The 26,531-nt window shown below is 32.1% G+C and overlaps 1 protein-coding gene across 1 annotated transcript in view; it reads left to right on the forward strand.

The window, feature by feature from the left end:
- LOC126884314 (sister chromatid cohesion protein PDS5 homolog B) overlaps positions 1 to 26,531 on the forward strand; it is a 120,068-nt gene that overhangs the window by 45,159 nt on the left and 48,378 nt on the right. Inside the window, exons 3-4 of the mRNA XM_050650252.1 lie at positions 7,106 to 7,383; positions 24,473 to 24,887. Coding sequence (XP_050506209.1) covers positions 7,106 to 7,383; positions 24,473 to 24,887 — 693 coding nt within the window. The remainder of the gene's footprint in view (positions 1 to 7,105; positions 7,384 to 24,472; positions 24,888 to 26,531) is intronic.

The raw sequence follows: 26,531 nt of genomic DNA on the forward strand, positions 1-26,531 counted from the left end.
ACAGCCAATTTTAGGATTTAGGATCCTGACTACAACAGAAAAAACGCTAAAAGTGTGAATTTTGTCATAAAATTTGGTATGTGGGCTTATAATAATATTTGGAACAGCTTTTCCAAATAACTTTTCGATATCTCTAACGCGAAGCAAATCGAATCGCATATCGAAAATTCACCCTGTTTGTGGATTCGCAGTAGATCGCGTTTAAAATTTAAATTTCAGTTGACTATTTTAAAAATTGTGAACCATCAACCTGTATGACTGTGCCAAATTTCAAATCTGTATATATTTTGATAGCCGAAATATAGGGGTGTCTTCATCTTAAATGCGACACACAGTATATTATCAATTTGATAATTTATTGCAACTAATATAGTCGTATTTTTTATACCTAGATTCAAAATATACATTCGAAATACTGACTAATTCACTAATTTTATCATAAAAAGTTCAAATTGATTGCATTGGAGTATTGAACCAATTAATGCGTATTAATATAATAATTATAATATACAGAGTGAGCTTTATGTACAGAAACCCTCAATTATCTCGGAAACGTCTTGCACGATTTTTATAGGTTTTGGTGGGTAGGGGTTTTCTAATGCAGACAATATTATAGTGATAATTACATTGTTGTCAGATCTTCCGTTTTTCTGGAAATCTAATGAACTTTCTTATTTCAAATGGAACACCCTGTATGTCTTTTGCGTTTTGAAGTCCTTAAGAAATACTGATTATTTTTCATGTTATATTCCCTATACCTAAATGCCATAATTTCGGAGTTATTGCTACATGTATTTAAAAAAAAATTTAAACAAATTATAAAAATCAACTTTTTCGGCCTAGTCCAGTCAGGATGTACATCCGTGCTTGCAAAAGGTTAGGTCATTACGAATTTTTTATATGTTGTTCGTACCTAAGCCGACATTAAAAATCCAGATTTGCAATTTTCAAAGTGCTGTGCGAGCGGCGGTGTGCCCAAAAACCTTGAATTTTTTTGACTATTTTCAGATTTTGCTCAATATCTCAGTGAAAGAGGGGTCTGACCGGTTTAGAAACTCTATACAACTTTAGAGAACAGTAAATTTGCTATAATTTAAGACCAAATCCAGCTCCGTACAACCAGCAGTTCTCAAGATACGGGCCTTGAAAAAAAAAGCCATTTTTTCCTGAAAACTGATTTTTTTCGAAATGAACCTTCATTTTATAGAATATCTTGAATCCGGTATCAAGTGTTTTGTGGCTCTGTATGGGGGTGACATCACGAAAGATACTTTGGACTACTTGAGATATAAGTCATTCATAACTTCAAGGAGTATAAACCTCGCCCGTTTGCCACCAACAGAAGATGCCGCAGGCCACCATGCAGCAAGATGCTACCTTCAAGTGCAGAAGTGGAGAGGCGTCAATTTAAATCCCACTGATTGGGGCTGGAAGCTATCTTCTCAGGGACTCATCCCCATCACCACTACCATGGATCCGCACCACCTGCACTTCTTCGAAAAATTTCTTGTAATTGCAAGAAAGGGTGCTCTGGAGGCTGCTCGTGTAGGAAGGCAGGTCTACATTGCTCGGTCCTGTGCCAATCATGCGGAGGACAAACGTGCAATAACATCCCGGATGTAGAGATAAGATGCTCAGACGACGAGGACGATCCAACAACAGACTGGGCTCCTCTACCAGCGTCCATCGAAACACCATCTTCATGCGATCCCAAACCCGGGCCCTCTAAAATAAAGAGAAAGCCATAATTTGGCAACCAAATCTCAATTAACTACATTATTATATTGGTTTTCTTTTTTTGTGAATCTAATTTTTGTAAACTTCTTATTAATAAAACTATACAAACACGTAAGAACAGTTCATTTGCAATTCCATATAGATATAATTTGCCCATTTAAACTATAAAAAGACGTGAGAACGGTTTATATGTAATTCCCCTAAAAACCCACTTTTGACTGTTTTTGGTTATCTGCCGTTTTTGAGTGAACTGCTAAGCTCATATGTACAATGTTGGTCTCAAATGAAAGCTACTAACATTTTCTACAACTTCATTTTCCATAACATGTGTGTGGGCTTAGCATTTTTCAAGATATTCTATAAAATGAAGGTTCATTTCGAAAAAAATCAGTTTTCAGGAAAAATGGCTTTTTTTTCAAGGCCCGTATCTTGAGAACTGCTGGTTGTACGGAGCTGGATTTGGTCTTAAATTATAGCAAATTTACTGTTCTCTAAAGTTGTATACAGTTTCTAAACCGGTCAGACCCCTCTTTCACTGAGATTTTGAGCAAAATCTGAAAATAGTCAAAAAAATTCAAGGTTTTTTGGGCACACCGCCGCTCGCACAGCCCTTTGAAAATTGCAAATCTGGATTTTTAATGTCGGCTTAGGTACAAACAACATATAAAAAATTCGTAATGACCTAACCTTTTGCAAGCACGACCCCCTTCTCATGTTTAACTTGGCTGGACTAGCCCGTGTAGACATTATTTTACATTCTTTGGATCATTGGGAAGAAAAAAGGTCTTTTGTAATTTTTCTCTAAAGTTAATGGTTTTCGAGCTCTAAACAATTTAAAACTGAAAAAAATCGAATACTGACGATTTTCAAGGTTCAAAAACCAATAAAAAATAGTATTTTTGAAACTGCTAAGTACCCAAATTCAAGCTAAGCGCTCGCTATAAACTTTTTTGGCCCGTTTTATTCTAAAACATTGCTTTTTAATAATTGTTAGTGAAGCGCATATGAGAGGACGGGCGATCGGGCTGCATTAACAATTAAAAAACAATATTTTAAAATGAAACAAGCTTAAATTACTTATTGGTAGCTGATAAAATAAGGCTTGAACTTGAATTTGCATACGGGGTAGTAACAAAAATAATATTTTTGATTTGTGTTTTTTAACCTTGAAAATCGTCATTATTCGATTTTTTTTTCAGTTTTAAATTGTTTATAACCCCAAAACGATTAACTTAGAGAAAAATTACAAAAGAACTTTTTTGTTCCCAATGGTCCAATGAACGTAAAATAATGTCTACCCGGGCCGAAAAAATTGATTTTTATAATTTGTTTAAATTTTTTTTTAAATAAATGTAGCAATAACTCCGAAATTATGGCCTTTAGGTATGGGGAATATAACATGAAAAATATTTAGTATTTTTTAAGGACTTCAAAACGCAACGGTATTAGAGGGTATTCCAATTGGAGTAAAAAATGTAATTAGATTTTTAGAAAAACGGAATATCTGACAACAATGTAATTAACACTATAATATCGGCCGCATTAGAAAACCCCTACCCACCAAAATTTATAAAAATCGTGCAAACCGTTTTCGAGATAATTGAGGGTTTACGTACATAGACCTCACTCTGTACTATATATTATTATTACACATTAATTGGTTCAATACTTTAATGCAATCAATTTGAACTTTTTATGATAAAATTAGTGAATTAGTCAGTATTTTAAATGTATATTTTGAATCTAGGTATAAAAAATACGACTATATCAGTTGTAATAAATTATCAAATTGATAATATATCCACAAACAGGGTGAATTTTTGATATGCGATTCGATTTGCTTCGCGTTAGAGATGTCTAAAAAAGTTATGTGGAAAAGCTGTTCCAAATATTATTATAAGCTTACATACCAAATTTTATGACAAAATTCACACTTATAGCGTTTTTTATATTGTTGTAGTCAGGATCCTAAATCCTAAAATTGGCTGTCCCGAGATGCATCTCGAGACAGCCAAAAACGGGTTTTTCAATTTTTTCGTTCTTTCCTCTCAGATATTAAAAATTCTGCCTCTGCCATTCAAAAGAACGATAAAAAACACACAAAAAATACTATTAAAAAGTTGGCCAAATCATATTTACATAACCTAAAATTTTTTTGAAAATTTTAAAAAATTTTCCTGGGCTCATTTTTTATTACAAAAATCTAAAAAAAATCAGGCTGTTTTGTATTCAAAAATCCTCTTGAATTTTTTCAGATTTTTTAAATTAAAATTGCGCTCACAAAAAAATAAAACCTAAAAATTCTTCTTTTCTCGATTTGAGAGGTTTTAGGACCTCTGGGAAGATAAAAATTTGCATGAGGGCATAATTTCATATCCTTTATCGAAAACGTAAGTAGCGGCGCTGATCGGTGCGGGGGCATTTTTGACCATCTTATCCCGCTATAGCCTTTGATTTTTTAATAAAAAATTAAGTAATCGTGTCGGGAAAAAATAAATATGCCATTGCAATTGCCTATTTGTCTAATTTGTAAAATTCATATTAGAGTTTTCAAAAAAGCGTATACAGGGTGAAATTTTTCAAAGACCAAAACGAAATAATTTTTTAAATCCGGGCCTGATTTTTTTCTAGTTTGAATAAATCAGTTGATTGGTTGGTAACACAAATTAAATATTTGTTAAAAAAAAATTAATTTTTGTAATAAAAGTAAATTTTTTTAAATTTATGGTTCACTTTACCAAACTTTTAATAAATTATTATTCATAGTCAAATTTGATTTTTTTTTATAAAAAATAAAGTAATCATGTGGGGAAAAAAATAAATATGCCATTTTAATTGCCCATTTGTCTAATTTGTAAAATTCATATTAGAGTTTTCAAAAAGCGTATACAGGGTGAAATTTTTTCTAATACCCAAACGAACTAATTTTTTAAAGCCGGACCTGACTTTGTTCTAGTTTGAATAAGTTAGTTGATTGGGTGGTAACATAAATCAAATATTTGTTAAAAAAATTAATTTTTGTAATAAAAGTTAATTTTTTTAAATCTATGGTTTACTTTACCAAACTTTTAATTCATAGTCAAATTTGATTTTTTTATAAAAAATTAAGTAATCGTGTGGGGAAAAAATAAATATGCCATTTTAATTGCCTATTTGTCTAATTTGTAAAATTCACATTAGAGTTTTCAAAAAGCGTATACAGGGTGAAATTTTTTTTAAGACCCAAACGAACTAATTTTTTGAAGCCGGACCTGATTTTTTTCTAGTTTGAATAAATCAGTTGATTGGGTGGTAATAGTGTAACGATTGACCAAAATAAGAGACACATCGATCTGACCGTTCAAAAATTATGACGAATATAAATTTCTGTCAAAATGCGAAACTCGCCCTGTATATTATTAAACAAGGGGATCAGACACTTTCTAATGGTCATTTGTTATTCCCCATAGGAGCCTCTATACGAGGTAGGAGTATGTACAGTTCCTCATGACTCACCCTGTATAATACACTCGGACTGAAGTAATGCACTGCCTATTCTACATTTTTACACCATAAAAAGGTGATACTACCGACCCGGACAACTACAGACTCAGTAGTCTTCTTACCCGTCTGTACAAACTGTTTAATAGAGTCATTATTATAGTCAGTCAAACATTTTGAATTATGGCAAAGAATTAAGATTTCTACCAATCAAGCACGAGAATAGGCTGGATTTCTTGCAGGATATAAAACAAAATACCATTTACAAAGTTTGAAAGTGATTATTGGGAAAACTTTGGAATACAACAGTGAAAACTCTGGTACTTTTCTTGCATTTATGGAAGGAATTTGACACGGGAACATAGACCAATCCTGAAAGCCGTATATGACTGCGGAATAGAATCGACCAACTGATAATATATACAAAACCGTTACAGCAACCAAAACACTACGATAACATATGGATAAAGGTGTACGGAGCCAGATTGAAACGAAATAACCACATCGTCGGTGATGTGACAATAAATGCTATCTGCTTTCTTATGAGTTTTGCAGCAGATACGCAAAACCTTTTTTAGGGTCATCTCCTGTTTTCATATATAAGTGTTGACTTGTTTTGTAGCATATAAATAATTGGATTTACTACAAAACAAGTCAAAAAATATCTTATGAAAACAGGAGGTGACCCTAAAAAAAGTATTTTTTAGTTCCTCATTTCATGGTAATATCGTAATATACATCAGTAGGTAAATTGTTCAATAATCTCTTACAAACATGCTTATTCTACATTTTTACAAGATATTCTCAATTTTTTCGGTTTTTTTCAAACAACTGTCCGTATTTCTTTATTTGTATAGGAAATATACAGGGTGTAACAAAAAGCCAGGTCATAAATTAAATCACATATTCTGGGACTAAAAATAATTCAATTGAACCAACTTACCTTAGTACAAATGTGCATGTAAAAAAAAGTTACAACTTTTTGAAGTTACAAAATGAGAAACGATGTTTTTTAATATAGTGAAAACTATTAGAGATTTTTTAATGAAAATGGGCATATAAAAATTTTATGGCACCCAAATATTTGTATACGTTCCAATTAAATTATTCTTGTGGTACCGTTAGTTAAACACAATATTTTTAAAGCTTTTTTGCCTCTTAATACTTTTTCAATAAACCAGTTTTTATCGAGATATTTTGAACATTGTAAAATCCAACACATATTTTTAAATAGTTAAAAACCTGGTAATAATATTATGCATATAATATTCTACAATCTTACTTAACCATTAAGAAATATGTGTTGGATTTTACAAATGTTCAAAATATCTCGATAAAATCTGGCATATCAAAAAAGTACTAAAAGGCAAATAATATTGTGTTGAACTAACGGTACCACAAGAATAATTTAAATGAAACGTACACAAATATTTGGGTGGTGTTTAAGGGAACACAGCCCCCATAAAATTTTTATGGGGAGCACAAATTTCACTTTTATTTTTTTTTTAAACCTGTTCCTGCCATAAGAATGCCATATGCCCATTTTCAATAAAAAATCTCTACTAGTTTTCGACATATTGGAAAAAATCGATTTTCATTTTATAACTTCAAAGGTCTGTAACTTTTTTAAGCGCACATTTGTACAAAGGTAAGTTAGGTTCAATCGAACTATTTTTGGTTCCAGAATATGTGATTTACTTTATGATCTGTCTTTCTGTTACACCCCGCATAATAATAATATTCTCTTAATTTATTTTGTATTTGAGACACACTTTAGCAACAAAAAACGGATGTTTTATTAAAGAAAATATTAATCAATACATGAATAAACAATTCCTTAAAAATAATTTGTTTCCATTAATAATTATATTATTACTTATTTTTCCAGCTGAAGATTTTCCTACAGTGATGAGCCGTTTAGCTCCAATTTGCAAAGAATTTGCCCAGACTGGAACCCCTAAACAAGCAAAGGGTGCCATTCAGTGTATATATAAAAATATGCCAGAGTTATATGATATTCTTTTTTCAAATATTTTGGAGTCAGTGAAGAATAATTTAACACCTGAATCATCTCATTATAGAACCGCTATAGTTACTCTTGGACATATTGCTTTCAATATTCCAGAACGTTATAAAGTTCAAATCAAAAATATAGTATCTAGAAAGGTGAGATATCTTTTTATTATGCTAACAAAATATTTAAATACTATAAAAATTTAACTAAAAAATTGATTTAAACACGGTGTTCAAGAGTAAATCTAAATAAAAGTTGATCGAACATCCTATTTTTTTGGTTTTATGCTTGCAGTATCCCTTGTAGATCGAAAATACGTCAACATTAAAATCGGCTACGGGGCACTTTTTTGCGCTTGCGTAAAAGAAGATTTTTTCTATTTATTTTTCTGTTTTTTTTTTATTTTTCTTTGTCTGTATAATCGGATTTTCATATATTTTAATATGTATGAGTAATGGGCTATTCCACGAATATATGACTGTCTTGGATTATCGCGACAACGAATATTTTAGTGTGCAACATAAGAAGGGCGAAAGTAAATGGCTCTAATAAATTGTTCCAATAAACAACAATGTATTTTGCAATTTACTTTCGTTCTTCATAATTTGCACAGTAAAATATTCGTTGTCGAGATAATCCACAACAGACCTATGTTCGTGAAATAGGGTATATATTATATAAAATATGACATGTATACCGGTATATGTGATGTAGGCGATATGTATACAAATATACCGGGTGTTGAATAGTCAATACAAGCGGGCCATAGGAAACTCAATATGATATTCTAAAATGTTGAAGTCCACCTTCTCTAATTATTTTACATCAAAAGTAATGAGAAACTATTTTTGTAAATCACTGAAATCTGTGTTAAAAACAAATTTAAAAATTATTCAACGAATTAAACACATTCCAAAATTTTTCAAAAATTTAAAACAATTGCCAAAGTATGATTAGTCCAATCGACCTCTAATGGTAGGGGAGCAAAGTATGCTAAATGTTCAGTCACTCGAGCGTTATGGGGACTTATTGGGTTGTGAAGAGTAGGTTCTAAAACCAAAAGAAAGTTAAGTAAAGTTTTCCATTTTAGTGGGGACTTTCCATTTTTAATTTAATTTTCCATTTCCAACAATCGTTTTTTTAGATTATAGCAACATCTATCCATAATTCGAAAAATTATCTCGAATAAAAGTTACTTATTTTTACGTAAGGAATCCAAATCTGCAATAAAAAATGGGGGCTCCCATTTAAGACTTTAAAGTAACCCCCCACCCCAGCTCTGTGGGGGTCGTGTTTGGTGCCATTCGATAAATTTTTCAAAAACATTGAATAAGTGTATTTTTCAGTTTTTCGATCTGATGTTCATTTCGCGAAATATCGCGGGATTCGTATTTAAAATTTTAAATTTACCCCCCACCCCTCTCCGTGGGAAGTCGTGTTTGGTATCATTCAATATATTTTTGAAAAATATTGAGCATTTATTTTTCAGTTTTTCGATCTGTCATTCATTTCGCGAAATATTCGGTTTTTTCTTGTGAAACTTTGGGGCTCACCCATTTCCTTAACGTCCCGCTCAAATCGTCGAGATTTTTGAAATATACACTGTTTTGCATGTACCTAACGTACCTTATCTTAATCTGAGGATTTCGAGTTTTTCCAAGAATAGATTTTTTTCGCCCCCTCCCTTAACGAACTCCCCTGCATTAAGAGCCAATATATGGTAGAGGTACATTTTCAGGGTACAAGGTTTCTCCCCATGTAATAATCTGACGCGCTCGAGTAACTGCAAAAATCCCCGCTTGGGCTTCCCTACCATAATGTCCAGTTGCACCAATAACTAAACGATTGATTTTCTTATTTGGATTGCCCGTTTATTTTAAAATATAATAATTGTCAGAAAACTGTCAATTAAAAACAGAAATTTTAACGATTCTCCTGAAAAATATTAAATTTTTTACCGTCATTATTAAATAAATAATAACAGAGCACTTTTCTTTCGAAAAAGTTTAAAATTTAATATTTTTGGGAGAATCGTTAAAATTTCCGTTATTAATTTGACAGTTTTTTGATAATATTTTAAAATAAACGGGCAATCCAAATCAATCGTTTATTTGTTGGTGCACCTGGACATAAAAGTCAGATTTGACCTCTAAAAATCATACGAACTTTTGCTAAAAATATCAATTTTGGGACCCCAAAAAGATGCAAACCTGTTTGCCACTCATACCCCCGGGCTTCCCCCTAAAACCACCCGTGCGTCGTAGAATATATTTACGCCGTATAAAAAATTGATTCAAACAAAATGTAGCTGAGATTTTGAACAAAAATTTTTGTTAGCATTTTTTGTGCAAAATGAACCGTTCTTTCAGAAACAACGCTTGAAGCGACCGGCGATTTTAAATGTCCGTTACTCGCGAACTCAATTTCTTAAATAGAATTTGTATCAACTCGACGGTCCTGATCAGAGCGTCCTTTTGACAAACATCCAAATGCGTTTTAAAGATAAAATATGTTCAGCTTTGGTGTCTAATTTTTGCATTTTGTAGCAAATGAAGTTAGTTTCTGTATAGCTGTTAAATAAATAAACATTACTCGATTTTGCCACATTTTTTACGATTCTCATGAGATCAATAAAATTTATTATTACCATTGGCTGGTCGCTTTAAAGTTTCCATTATTAGAGCATAGAGCAATTTAAACTTTCACGTTACAAACGATCTAAAACGTTGAAAACTGCTTCTGTTCGATAGCACAAGTAAGTTTTCCGAAATTAAACAACTTTAGATACAAATTCCATTCACTTCATTCTTCGTGGAAGCATTTTCCCTGAGGTGAGATCATTTGTAATGTGATAGTTTAAATTTACTGTGCTTTAGGCATAGGCATTTCAAATGCCTCATATTGGTTGCCAAAAAACTCAAAATCGAAATATCATGTTACAAGTTTTGAAGACTGTGCTCTACTCCAATAATGGAAACTCCATAGCTACCAGTGAATGAAAATAATAAATTATATCGATCTCATGAGAATCCTAAAAAAATGGCACAAATCGCATAACATTGATTTATTTAACATTTATATAGAAACTGACTTCATTTTCTCAAAATGCAACAATTGGATACCAGCATTCTTATCTTTAAAACGTATTTTTATTTTTGTTAATAGGATACTCTGATCCAAAGATATCGAATTTTTACCGTCGAGTTGATACAAATTCTATTTAAAAAATCAAGTTCGCGCGCCTTACTGACATTCAAAATCCAAAAGAATGGTTAATTCTGTACAAAAAATGCTAACAATCATTTTTGTACAAAATTTGAGTTATTTTGTTGTTTAAAACATTTTTTTTTATACGGCATAAACATATTCTTGGTAATATGAAGTTTTCGGGTTTCCCCTATACGAGGGGTGGTTTTAGGAGGAAGCCCGGGGGTATGAGTGGCAAATAGGTTTGCATCTTTTTGGGGTCCCAAAATTTATATTTTTAGCCAAAAACAGCTTGTTCATAAGATTTTCAGAGATCAAATCTGACTTTTAGAGGTCGATTGGACTAATAATACTCTGGCAATTGTTTTACATTTTTGCAAAATTTTGGAATGTGTTTAATTCGTAGAACAATTTTATTTAACATTTGTTTTTAATTAATACAGATTTCAGTCCTCTACAAATAGTTTCTCATGACTTTTGATTTAAAATAATAGGGAACTTGCATAAAATTTTAAATTCGAAAAAAATGTTATAAATCACAACAGAACATAATTTAAAACATGTATCAAAGATTAAAATAAAGTTTTGTTTGGCTTTCGTTTGGCCCCTAAAGATGATTAAAAATTCAAATTAAAACAGGTGGCCCAAAACGCGTCGTGACGTCATTCGTTTAAATTATGTTTATATTCTTCCAAAAAAGTAAACAGAATTTAAAATTAGACATTATAAACGTCAGTAGAAAATACAGTTATGTAACCTCACAAGTGTTTTTGATCGTTTGAACTATTTTAAATTGACTAAAGGTTCTCTAAACCAAGGCCAGAAAACAAGAAAAATATATAGATTTTAAATTTGTACTTCTGTTATTATGAGGTTTTAAGGCGTGAAATTTTGGAAATCTTATTTTTAAAGGAAACTGAATATTATTATGCAATAAAAAATGTACAAGTTCCCTATTAGGTTTGGCATTCGTTTTGACACTGACACTATTAAATGACATTTAAAATAGTTCAAACGATTAAAAAAGACTTGTGAGGTTACATTGTATTTTCTACTGACATTTATAATGTCTAATTTTAAATTTTGTTTACTTTTTTGGAATAATGTAAACATAATTTAAACGAATGACGTCACGACGCGTTTTGGGCCACCTGTTTTAATTTGAATTTTTAATCATCTTTAGGGGCCAATCGAAAGCCAAACAAAACTTTTTAATATTTGATAATGTTTTAAATCATGTTCTGTTGTGATTTATAACAGTTTTTTCGAATTTAAAATTTTATGCAAGTTCCCTATTAGGGAAGCAGGAATTCAACAGTTGAGAATCCCATGGCACGTTTTGAATGTTCTTGGATAACTGTTACTTGTATAATTGCAAATTATTAATTCAGTTAATACACTGGGGTGCAAAATTAACCGGACACCTTAAAAATGGGTCATTTTTGATGTCTCAAATTTACTAAACCTGTTGTCCGATTTAAGTGATTTTTTAATATATTATAGCCTTATTCTTTAACAATATCGCTCTAATAGCATTGTTGCTAAACAGTTAAACTTTCATTGTATACCGGGTGTACCAGTCAAACTGTGTTTTTTTCTCAAAGTTCGCACAACCCTGTGGAATATTCTAGCATTTATAAAATACTGAAATTAAAATCCATCTGTAGCCTCATGTTTTCTCAACATTTTGTTTTTGATTCATTTGCTTACATTAGACCATAAGAAAGTTAGGTACTTTAACAACTAGCCATGCTTTTCATCAGTACAGGGTGTTTTTAAATAGGTATGGCAAACTTTAAGGGGTAATTCTGCATAAAAAAATAATGACAGTTTGCCTTATAAGTATGTCTGCAAATGCTCGTTTCCGAGATAGGTGTTGAAATTTTTCTTACAAACTGACGATTTATTTATTGCTTTCAAACCGGTTGAGATATGCAAATAAAATTTGGTGAGATTTAAGACGTAGTTATTGCACATTTTTTGACATACAAGTAAGAATTTAATATTCACCATTGGCGCGCATACGGGTAATAGGGAGTTTTTGTGCACACAAATACGTAAACGTAACGCATCTTTTTGACATGTACGCTTGCGCATTAATGATTGAACTCCCGTATCTCGATACGTATTACCTAAAGTAACGCTCTGATACGTACGTGAGAACGCATCCCTATCGAGACGAAAGTCACCGACTGCACACGAGGATCTTGCCCGATTACCTACCAAATGAACATTTCATCAGCGTACGACCCGTTTATAAACATTTTAAGGTTATATTGGTTTATAATCTATATTAAGGCCGCGTCTCACCATCAAATAATTTGATCAAACAGTTTGAGCAAACTCCGGAAGTACGTCAAAGTGACGTCACAATTGCAGTTTTTTTGAAATTCTAAAAATCTGTGTTCTCACTATCAGTCTAGTTTGATTAAATTTTTTATATTGAGTTGTCTAACTTGTTTGTACTTTATTTAAAATTAAAATTTTTCATTATTATCCACAATGAACACTCAGGATGTGACGTCACTAACTGTCACTTTCAGTTTGCTCAAACCAGTTTGATCAAATTATTTGATGGTGAGACGCGGCCTTTAGTCTATTTGAGTAAAATTATTCTGTGTTTGTAATTGGAACTTCATAATAGATTTAAAATTTTATTGTTTTTAAGTTGTCTATTAATAAAGCAAAACAAACAAATCTTGTATTAATTTAAGAAATACAGTGATCACCACAATTAATAATTAGATAAACAAATGACCTAGTTTCAGTAAAATTTTCAAATAAATATTACCAAACTATTTACATTAGGTATACTGGAATTCTGATGTAGGTACAATAATTTACAACTAAAAAGTAGGTATACGCTCTGAGCTTCGCTGGTGGCGCTCCTAGCGGATTACTAATTCAACTTTCACCGGTAATTTTTAAATTTATTATTTAATTGTTATCGCTTAACATTTACAACGCAAAAATTAATTAAAATGTAATCGATTATTTTAAGATTTTGCTAATCATTTTGACGTTCTATTGATAAAATATGAATTTCTTACTTCGGATACTTTCACAATTATCGTGTAGATGGCGCTAAGATTTTTAGATTAAATTTAAATTACATATTACGGAACATTAAAAAAACTCAAATATTTTTTATAATTAATGTTTTTAATTTTAATTTTAAAATAATCACTTTGACATTTATGTCAAATTTCCGGTAAACGTTTACAGACTTGCCACTACTGGCACTCGCGAATTTGTAAATATCCCCTCTACGTACGAGCTCACAGCGTATACATACAATTTCATTATTCATTTATCTTTTTTACATTTGTATATTAATTGTATATTGTGTGAACATTGTTTTATTTTTTTAATGTCAACGGAATTTAAAAATGACTTTACGATTTGCCTTTACGTTACGTTAAGGCAGTTACAAAAACTACCTATTTTAACATTCATCCTCTACGACACGTTAGCTGCTTTACGTATACGGAGATGCGTTACGTTACGTAGCAACAAAAACTCCCTAATATGACGGCTCATATTATCACGGATCATAATGGTGAATATTAAATTCTTTCTTGTATGTTAAAAAATGTACAATAACTAAGTCTTAACACCCACCAAATTACATTTGCATATCTCAATCGGTTTTAAAGCAATAACTAAATTGTTAGTTTTTAAGAAAAATTTCAATACCCTCTATCTCAGAAACAAAGCATTTGCGGACATAGGTTTATAAGGCAAACTGTCATTATTTTTTCATGTAGAATTACCCCTTGAAGCTTGCCATACTTATTTAAAAACACCCTGTATTGATAAAAGCGTTACTCATTGTTAAAGTACATAACTTTTTTATGGTCCCAACACAAGCGAATGAATCAAAAACAGACTGTTGAGAAAACATGAGGCTATTGGGACCGTGCAAGTTCGGCAAAGCGACACCTATTTCTACGCTCTGCAACTTTATTCGCACTTTTAATTATATTGGCCAATTATATTAGTCCTGGTTACTGGATAATTGTCAAGGCCATAGTCCAAAAAAGTAATAAGAAGAAAAAATAAGATTCAGGTTATGTTATTAAAACGTAAACAATTGTATGTAGTAAATAAAATTAGTTATTAAAATGCAGTACTGCAAGCAAAATACAATTAATTAAATTTACCTTTATATAATTATTGCATATCATATCAATATTGTGGAGCAACATATAATTTTTCTTCTTCAATGACAGTAGATATGAAATGTACGTCAATTTGACAATTTCAATTGACAATATGAATTATTTAAGAAAGTTGCAATATTTCGCCGCTATTCGCGCACGATCGTTTCTCAATTCCCTTCCAAGTACTTGCATACCGCGAATAGTAGGGTAGAATATTCCACAGGGTGATGCGAAGTTAGAGAAAAAAACACAGTTTCATTGGTACACCCGGTATACAATGAAAATTTACCTGTTTAGAAACAATATTATTACAGCGATATTATTAAATAATAATTCTATAACATAATAAAAAATCACTTAAATCGGATCACAGGTTTAAGAAATTCGAGACATAAAAAATGACCCATAAAGTGTCCGGTTAATTTTGCTCCCCAGTTTAAATATAATTTTTTCACTAATTATGTATTCAGTGATTGTAATAATATTTATATACTGTACAACAAAAACCAATACTCAATCGAGAAAAGAGGAAAAGTGTTAAAAGTGATTTTTTAATAACATATTGTTACTATGGAACGCATACAATTTTGAACATCTTTAACAACAAAATACTTGGATCACAGAATATATGTAGTAATGCGCATGTAGCGCTTTCCCACATAGTACTTAATGCTTTTACTGAGAGAAAAGCGGTTTTAACGGTCTTCCTTGATCTAAAAGCTGCTTATGATAATATAGATATCTACCTTTTATATAGAAAAATGGCGGATTTAAAAATACCATATACATATAATAACCTAATTTTTGAATTCTTAAATAACAGAAATATTTATATCCGAGATAGGGAATACCAAATAATTGGACCCAACATCACTGATAAAGGGCTGGCTCAGGGATCGCCCCTGAGCCCACTACTATTCAACATATATACCAAAGCGCTACATGACATTATTCCATCTAATTTCAGGCTAATTCAATATGCAGATGATCTAGCCCTCATAACAGTTGGTGAAGATATAAATAATCTTATAAGATTAACTAATATATGTCTTACTCACATAACTCAATGGTTAACAGAAAATAAACTACCCTTGTCCCATGGTAAATCCTCTGCAGTAATCTTTAACAAAAAGAAAAACATCACCAATAATATTCCGTTAAAAATAGAGGGAGAGATAATTCCTATTAGAGAATCAATTAAATATTTAGGGACAATATTCAATAATCGACTTAACTGGATTGAAAATATTAAACGTATCGAAACACAAGCTCAAAAAGGTTTGAATATAATGAGGGCAATATGTGGAACCTGGTGGGGAGCAAACCCCCATACAGTCTCATTAATTTATAAAGGAATCGTAAGACCCCATTTGGATTATTCATGTTCAATATTAAAACCCTGTAGTAAGTCCCCACTCTTAATATTAGATAAAATTCAGTTTAAAGCTTTACGAATCATCACGGGCTGTATGAGATCTACCCCCACTAATGCTTTGCTAGCAGAAAGTGGAGAAATTTCATTAGATGCAAGAAGGAAAATACTGTGCGCTAAGTTCTATCTGAAAATCCTAGCTGATCTGAAAAATCCACTGAACGAAATCCTGTCAGAGTTGGGAACCAAAGTAAATTATAAAATAGGATTTTGGAAATCACAAGAGCCACCATATTTGATTGAAATCAAAAATAATTTTGACAAATACCTCATTAATCTATATAAAGAGAATATTAAATCCTGCTTTCAGATCGAACTGAATTATCTTACGGGAACATTTCAGACAATTTTCTCAACCCACAAAAAAATGGAAATCTATACTCATCAGGAATTTCTTAATGAATTTTCAGCTTCATATGGAAATTATACATGGGTATTTACAGATGGTTCTTTAGATCCCGAGTCGAGGACAGTAGGTTTTGGGGTACACATACCTTCAATCAATTATAACTATGCATCCAGATTACATGAGCACACTCAAATATGCACTGCAGAAATTATTGCAATTAACAAGGCAGTATCTGTTTGTATTGAAAAAAATATTAAAGAAGCAATAATTTTTTCAGATGCTAAAAGTGCTATCCAAAAATTACATAACACCACCTGGGGGACAAACAACCATATTGTAAACCTAACTAAAAGACTTATTATTGAGTCAATGGAAGCAGGATTTAATATAATCTTAGCTTGGATTCCAGGCCATACTGGAGTAAAGGGGAATACAGAGGCTGATAAATTGGCAAATATAGGCAAGACTTTAAATGTTCCTGCAGACATTAAAATAGATAAATTTGACTTTTTACCTTTTATTAAACAAAAAATTGTAAACGAGTTTAAAGTTGAATGGACAAAGCAGTTTAAAACTAAAGGGAAATGGTATCAACAATGCCAAAGTGATTTTTCTATAAACCCTTGGTTCCACAAATTCACATTTGTGGATCGAAGGCACTTAACATCTATTATTAGAATGCGAACGGGCCATTGTCACACACCAGACCATTTGTTTAAAATTAATTGTAGTGATACTCCTTTTTGTGAATGTGGACAGATAGGAAGTATAACTCATATGTTACTTGAATGCCCAATTAACAAAACAAATCAATTTGACCTGTATCAGGAACTAGTTAATATAGGAAGTCCAACCCCTATTTCAATACAAAATCTCTTACATAATATTAATGACCAAACCTTAAGAAAGATCAATCAATTTTTAACAATATTTCAAATTAAAATATAAAATAAAAATAGTTATTTGAAAATCATATCACAATGAATTTAAAGAAGGGAATATGGAAAAATCCAGACCCTTTGAAAAGAGGATTCCCTTCCAGTTAGTCTAAATACGAGGACTGGCCAAGTACCTAAGAGGTGGAGGCCATGAAACTACAAGAAGAAGAATATATCCTGGTCAATTCTCTGCTTAGATCGTCCATAAATAACAAACAATTAACTTTTTATTAAGTTCACGTCTTAAATCAATTATTTTTATTAAATACACTATTAATATTATTTAATCAACAACTCAAAATATTCCCGAAAGCCGTGTTAAATATCTAAAATTGTCACTGTCTGACTGACAATATGCTGACAATATTCTATTTGACTGAGTGCGTTGTATGACAAAGATCTTCTTCTTCTTCTTTTTTATGTGCCTTGTCCGTTGCGGACGCTGGCTATCATCATAGCAATTTTAATTTTGTTTGCGGCGTTTCTGAATAACTCGATCGATGTTAGTCCAAACTATTGGCGTAAGTTTTGAAGCCATGAGTGTCTTCTTTTTCCGGGTCCGCGGTTGCTTTCTATGTTACCCTGTATTATCAGTTGGAGTATATGATATTTATCATGTCTCATAATATGACCGAGGTATTCAAGTTTCCGTTTCTTAATTATGAAAGAGATTTCTTTTTGTTTCCCATTCGGCGCAGTACCTCTACATTGGTGGTGTGAGTCGTCCAGGATATTTTGAGGATACGTCGATACACCCACATTTCGAATGCCTCCAGCTTTCTCATTAATGTTTCCGTCAGGGCCCATGCATCTGCGCCATACAGCAAGACTGGAAATACATAGCACTTTAGCAGCCGTATTTTTAGTGGGAGAGATATGTCGGAATGGGTGAATGTATTTTTCATGTTGTTAAATGTTGCTATGGCCTTTTCAATTCTAGATCGTATTTCGGTTGTTTGATCCCATTTCGAGTTGACGAGTGTTCCAAGGTATATATACGAGTCAACGTGTTCAATTTGCTGGTACGTATGATTAATGTGATTCCTAATACAGTTCCAGTGAAAAAAATAACTCTTTGATAAGTGTTGGCGATACATTTGTTTTGTATATGTGTGTCCGCGAAGATTATAACTCCCAAAATAATTATAACGAAAATATTTAGTTTATAATAGATGCCGACGAAAACAATTATTTCCCTTTCTGTTTCTGTTTCTGCCAACGAAAACAATTATTTCTGAGAACTTTTTAGTAATTATAATTTTCGTGGACCCATAAACAGAAATGATGATTTTTGCTGATTCTCCTCAAAAAATAAATTTTTTCGCTAACACTTTATTAGGGATTATAATGTTCACAATCATATAATCGAAAGTAATATTTTTCGCGCCGTTCATTGAAAGTTCTACTCTTAACGGCATTTTTCGGAGTTATACTTTTCGTAGGCGGCGGCGAATTAGTTGGTTTTTTATTTTCAATTGTCTGGCAGGTTTTTGAATTTTGCTGACCAGCATCCATTTTGTTTTATTTATGTTGAGGTTAAGTCCTCTTTCTTCACTCGCTCTTTGTACCATGTCCATAAGATACTGAATTTATGGTACATAACAAAGATAGATTTGGAAAATACTACCACGGAAATATATTATTTGGAAAATATTTTTGAAAAATGTAAACACAGAATGAAAGACTAAATTATTACCGAGGGCCAAAAGTCCCTTAGAATAAATAAAAAGTTTATTTTGAATGATATATTTGAAATTAAAAATCACACTAAATTTTCTCTTTGTTTTTCACCCCTGTAACTTATTAAAATAAACATTATAGAAGTTCTCAGGGACTTTCGACCCTCGCGTATTAGTATTATTAATAATACGCGTATTATTCGAACGTAATCTTTCATTCTGCGTTTAAATTTTTCAAAAATACTTATATTAGTTTTCTCGGGATTCGAAAAAAATGAATCCCATTTGAATAGCATTGGAGCAGAAACTATGTACCGATCTCCTTAAATAGAAAATGTTAAATGTAAAATGGTAGCCATTGTTTAGAACTAACATTCAATGTGATAATTATATATATATTTTAAGGGGTTTTTACCCATGACGAGAGGCTGAGCCATGGGTCAATTTTAAATTTTGTAATGCGTTGTTCAACGATTACTCTTCATTTGAGGTATTTATTCGCGGTGTGCAAGTACTTGGAAAGGGAAACGAGAAACGACCGTGCGCGAGTCGCGGAGAAATATTGCAACTATCTTAAATAATTCATATTGTCAATTGAAATTGTCAAATTGACGTATATTTCATACCTTCTGTCATTGAAGCAGAAAAATTATATATTGCTCCACAATATTGATATGATATGCAATTATTATATAAAGGTAATTTAATTAATTGTGTTTTGAGTGCAGTACTGCATTTTAATAACTAATTTTATTTACTACATACAATTGTTCACGTTTTCATAACATAACCTGAATCTTATTTTTTCTTCTTACTATTTTTTTGGACTATGGCCTTGACAATTATCCAGTAACCAGGACTAATATAATTGGCCAATATAATTAAAAGTGCGAATAAAAGTACAGAGCGAAGAAATAGGGGTCGCTTTGCCGAACTTGCACGGTCCCAATACATATGAGACGATAGCTCTGATGATGGTATTTTGATATGCTGATAGTACTTAGCTGAATTTTAATAAAGTTTTTACACACTATCAGTTTTTTTGAAAACATACACCAGTTGCCGTTTTGATTTTAATTTTGACGTATTTTTGATCTACAAGCGATACTGCAAGCATAAAAGCAAAAAAAATAGGGTGTTCGATCAACTTTTATGTAGATTTTCTCTTGAACACCGTGTAAAGTGTAAGCTGCCAGCTGAAATCTTTACCGTCGGCTACCAACTGGCATCCTGTAGTAAAAAATGAAATCCATGACATATAATGGAAATAATGTTAGTACTTCGGGTTTTTTTCAGGTATACTGGTATACACAATGTTACGTGTATAGAACTAGCAAGTAGCAAGTTTTATACCGCATTGCAAATTTTAAGAGATGGATTTTAGGAACATTCATGTACATACAGAGAGGATCTAAATTATGGAATAAATTTTCTCTAAAATCGACGACTTTGGAGAAAAATTCCGAAACAGGTCGATTTTTATTTTCAAATTAAAAATTTTTGGCATATATTTCATACTAGTGACGTCATCCATCTGAGCGTGCTGACGTAATCGATGATTTTTTTAAATGGGAATAGTGGTCGTGTGGCACCTCATTTGAAAGGGTGTTCAATTCTCTATACAGTAATATAAACATTAATATCATTATTTATACAGGGTGGTCAAAATAATAATTTTTGAATTAAATTAATTGACGAAAAAAGAAGAATGTATGCAATTTACAGTCGGAAAAATGAAAGAATACCTATGAACGAACATATAAAACACGCTGTATTTTCCTGTCACCGTGTCACAAAGAAAATTGTCCAGTGTAAGTACATGTAACAATAATTATTTCATGTACTTGCGCTGGCCAATTTTTTGTGTGACACGGTGACAGGAAAATACAGCGTGTTTGATATGTTCGTTCATGGGTATTCTTTCATTTTTCCTATTGTATTTAAGTCAAAATACATTCTATCGCCGTCAGAAAATAGAAAAAAAAATGTTTATTTGGCAAATAAACATTGCCTTTCGCTTAATTTAAATGTTCAAACTACCAAGAGGTAGGTGGGAGGCTGTTTGTGATTTAATTTAAGCGAAAAGAAATGTTTATTTGTGAAATAAACATTTTTTCTATTTACTGACAGTCGTACAATGTATTTTGAGTTAAATAAATTATATACATTCTTCTTTTTGCGTCAATTAATTTAATTCAAAAAATATTTTTTTGGTCACTCTGTATAAATAATGATATTATCGTTTATATTACTGAATAGAGAATTAAACACCCTTTCAAATGAGGTGCCACACGACCCCTATTCCCATTTAAAAAAATCATTGATTACGTCATCACGCTCAGATGGATGACGTCACTAGTATGAAATATATGCCAAACAATTGTAATTTAAAAATAAAAATCGACCTGTTTCAGGATTTTTCTCCAAAGTCGTCCATTTTAGAGAAAATGAATTTATTCCATAATTTAGATCCTCTCTGTATATCTCGGAATTGTGTTATAAGGGTTTAGTGCGTTACCTGCCCGAATTTTAAGAATTACTGGAGTTACATCCGCTATACAAGAATAACTTCTCTCTCCTATGGTACTACAGCCCAAGTGGGGCCCGGTCCTCCCCCAGCATCCGCTTCCAAGTATCTCTGTCCCTGGCAGCTCTCTTCCAGTTATCCACACTCAATATCACTTTTTAGTATCGGTTTTATTTGTATTTTTGCATAAGTTGCTATAGACTATAGAGGGTTCTTTGTAATATTAACACGTTAATCCCCGGCATTTTTTTGTTTTCTGAGTTTCCGGCATTTTTTTGTTTTCTGAGTTTCCGGCATTTTGAGTTCTGTGGAGTGGCAATTAATTTGAATACGGCTCTGAGACACACCTTTAAAGTTACGCGGTCCGCCAAGACCACAGCACCGTGACACAGCGTCTGTGTCACGCGGGGCTTAACGTGTTAATACAACTCGTGGTTGAACCTTATTCTCCATATGCCATTGTCACAAGAATAACCTAGTTCCAGAAGTAATGACAAGAAACTGATTTAAATCTCTTCGGTGTTGCTTTTTTTTTAAATGAGGGAACAGAAGATAGTCACTTTCATAAAATCCAACTGTTGATTTTTTATCTTAATTTTAAATATAAACCAGTAATGCAGCGGGAAAAATGATGGAAATTGATGAAAGCATGGTTCCCTTTCGTTGCCGATCAACTTTGATTGTATATTCCAGAAAAACACTGTAAATATGGTATTAAGCTCTCAAAAAATGGCTATTAGAAAGGATGTACTTACACATCTGTTTACAGTCAAATGCGCAAATAAGAAAGTATCTTTTCCACCGAGTATTGTGATGGATTTGTGTAGATATTTGGACAAAGGAAGCGTTGCTGTAAGCGAAAATGTCTACAGTATTCCTTTTGAAAAGGATATTTTAAATCAAAAAGTTTCCTCGATTTAGGGCCGATACTTTATGTCCCGTTTAAACCCCGGTTAGCTAACCGGGGACAGAAAATACCGACCCTAAGAATAACAGACTGAATAAATGCAATTATAATTATTACCTATAATTATAATAATGATTATAATTGCATTTATTAAGTCTGCTATTCTAATATAGGCCTATATTTTCTGTCCCGATTAAACCCCGGTTTAATCAGGACAGAAAATACCGGCCCTAAGAATAACAGACTTAATAAATGCAATTATAATTATTACCTATAATTATAATAATGATTCATTGATAAATGATGAATAAATATTCTTTGATCTTGAGAAAGCATATGATAGAGTTCCTCGAGAGATTCTGTGGTGGGCACTCAATAAGAAAGGAGTCCCTGGTGAATATGTAAAGATTGTGCGGGATATGTATGAGGGAGTAACGACTAGTGTTAGGACAGGTGTGGGAGAGACTGATAAATTTCATGTGAAAGTAGGATTGCACCAAGGCTCGGTGCTTAGTCCTTATTTATTCTCATCAGTTTTGGACCAGATAACAGCGAAACTACAGGGTAACATTCCATGGTGCTTAATGTATGCTGATGATGTCGTGTTAGTAGGAAATAGTGAAAAAGACTTAGAGCAAAAACTGGAACAGTGGAGACAAGCTCTGGAGGAAAAAGGTTTAAAACTTAGTAGGACAAGGACAGAGTATTTGAAATGTTCATTTAAAGATGGAGTTACTACGAATAAAATGGTATCTTTGGATGGTGAACTGATTGTAAAAAGCAATAGTTTTAAGTACCTGGGATCGGTATTACAGAGTAATGGAGAAATAGATGGAGATGCATGCAGTAGAACTAGGGCTGGATGGATGAAGTGGAAGGAAGCGAGTGGTGTGCCGTGTGACAGGAAAATTCCAATGAAATTGAAGGGAAAATTCTATAAAACAGCCATAAGACCGGCTATGATGTACGGAACTGAATGTTGGGCAGTGAAAAAGAAAGAGGAACAACGAATGCATGTGGCGGAAATGAGAATGCTTAGATGGATGAGTGGAGTGACAAAAAAGGATAAAATTAAAAATGAGTATATTAGAGGTAGTCTAGGTGTGGCACCAATTGATGCCAAAATGAGAGAGCATAGGTTGAGATGGTTTGGTCATGTTCAACGTCGAGACGCTAATCACCCAATACGAAGAATTGCTGAAGTGCAGATTCCTGGAAGGAGTAGGAGAGGAAGACCAAAGAAGACGTGGGGGGAGACGATTAGGCAGGACATGTTGGTAAAGGGGATTAATATTAATATGACCTAAGATAGAATTGTATGGAGAAATGCAATTAGGGAAGCCGACCCCGCATAGAGATAAGGCAAAGAGAATGATGATGATATAAAAATGATTATAATAATAATTATAATTGCATTTATTAAGTCTAATTATTACCTATAATTATAATAATAATTATAATTGCATTTATTAAGTCTATTATTCTTAGTGCCGGTATTTTCTGTCCCGATTAAACCCCCTAAACGCCGCGCCGGTTAGCTAACCGGGGTTTAAACGGGACATAAAGTACCAGCCCTTAGACCCTAAGAAAAAGTAAAATGACCTATCTCAAAAAGTGGTATCAGCATTTCTTAAAAGCGTTTCTAAAAGCTTGAAAGCATAGTTTAACATAGCATAGGTAAGAGACTAAATTACATGAGGTATTCTTTATATTCAGTGGCAGACTAAAGTATTCACCTATTTTTATGACTTTACCTAGTCGTCTTCGGAGAAGGTCGATATTTTCTGGAATACTCCCGGCGTCGCGTCATCTACATGTCACATATTACAGTTGGGATGACTGCCAATCTTTATTTTAATTGTTTCATTCTCGAGGGATTTCTTAATGAATTATTTCTTTTGAATACATATTGAATAATGTTAGCGTATAGCCATGTCTAACACCTCCTTTTATCTTTGATTTCACTGATCAGATTTATTTATGCTCATCGGAATTGGGGTCTATTTACAATTTTAATATTCCTTAAATTATTTTTGTAGATTGTAAAGGAACTGCTTGTAAAAGAAGCAAAAGAAATTGAAGTAGATACATCTGATGGCGAACCTTGGTGTAGCGAAGAAAACTTACCAGAAGAAACAAGATGTAAAATAGAAGGTCTGAAAGCTATGGCAAGGTGGCTTTTAGGCCTTAAACAAGATACAGCGTCTGCCCAGAAGACATTTAGAATGCTTAATGCGTTTATACTACACAAAGGTGATTTACTACAGTCCGGTCGTTTATCTAAAGCTGAAATGTCATGGTTAAGATTGGCCGCTGGATGTGCTATGTTAAAGGTGTGTGAACAAAAAGGCGTAGGGGATCAATATACCGCAGAGCAGTTTTATAATTTATCACAACTTATGACAGACGAGGTCAAACAGGTTCGAGAAATTTTTGCCAACAAATTACACAAAGGTAATTATTTTAATCATACATGTTTTTATTAGTTTTTATTACGTGATTGGCGTAAAAAATAGATTGCATAAGATATTTGTACAACAATACAATTTTAAACCAGATAAATTTTTCTTCATTAAAAAACATTAAATTTTGACTTGGTCACTTCTTGTATCAAGCCAAAAATATAATGACGTTACGGTGTTGTCAAACATTAAGAATTGTACATATACGTGGTTCTAAATTGAAAAAATTCATCGATTGTCAATACAAGATTTAATGAATAAATACTGACAAAAAAAGAAATCACCTTGTATTGCAGAATGCTACAGAAAATTGGCTAAGTACAAGGAAAATATTCACACTACATCAATAAACCTAAGCTATACCTATAAATTCGAAGAAACGATGAAAATAGATATAAATTTCCTTCGAGATTATTCAAAATATCCAAATCAAATAAGAAATCTAATATTTGAAACAGATATAAAAGAATTAGTACCAAATTCATATCAAATTTACACCGACGCATCAAAAAACAAGGAGGGAACAGCCTGTGCAATATATGATCCACAAGTTAAGTATAAAAAAATGGTAAAATTAAATATAAACACAAACACATATTCGGCGGAGTTAATAGGTATACTAGAAGCCTTGAAGTATTGTCAACATATTATCACAAATTCAGAAATTGTTATAATAAGTGACAGTAAAAGCGCTTTGTCAAAAATAAAGCACCTGAAGATAACTTCCAAAGTAAATTATATTATTTTGGAAATAATCAAAAATATTAACAAATTAAATACAGATTAAAAAAAACGGTTATTGTGGGTCAAAGGACACAGCGGAATTATGGGTAATGAACTCGTGGATTCCTTAGCTAAGCAGGCTCTAAAAGAAGGGACATATATTGACTACAAATGTACACCTGAAGAAATTAAAAATATTAGCACTAATATATATAAAATAATCTGGAGCAAAGAATTTGAGGAAATTAAAAAAGGTATGTACTATAAAGAAATTCAATGTACAATACCATCAAGACCATGGTTTGCAATGACAACTCTTCCAAAATACGCAGTGAGACAAATATGCCGTTTAAGATTTAACCATGCATTGATTCCAACATATCTACATAAAATTCATTTAAGAGACAATCCATATTGTCAATGTGGAGAAATAGGTGATGCTGAACATATGATTTTAAATTGCCCTCTAATACAAATAAATATAAATATGTTTATAAGTAAATTATACAGTTGTAAAAATATAACACACCCAATAAATTTAACATATATATTATCACAAATTAATAATACAGAATTAATGCAATTATTTATAGAACATATTAAAAATATAAAAATCAAATTATAAACTAACTAACGTAAAGATCGAAATTAAAACCTATTATATAAGTAAACCTGCGTTTTTGCCTGATGTGGTATTTCCACTGACCAGTGGTCATTCCTTATAAAGTATGTAGAATAAGTAGGATAAAAAATGTTAAGTAGATAGGTATAGGAAAAGATATTGTAAAATAAATGAGCAAAATTGGTGAATCGGCGAATGAGCCTTGAAGGGCCTGTAGTCATACAACTCCAAAGAAAAAAAAATGGTTCGTTTTTAGGAGTTTAGGTTTAAATTGTAAAATTAATTTTTAAT

The sequence above is a fragment of the Diabrotica virgifera genome, chromosome 5, assembly GCF_917563875.1.
Source record: "Diabrotica virgifera virgifera chromosome 5, PGI_DIABVI_V3a".
Taxonomy (NCBI): domain Eukaryota; kingdom Metazoa; phylum Arthropoda; class Insecta; order Coleoptera; family Chrysomelidae; genus Diabrotica; species Diabrotica virgifera.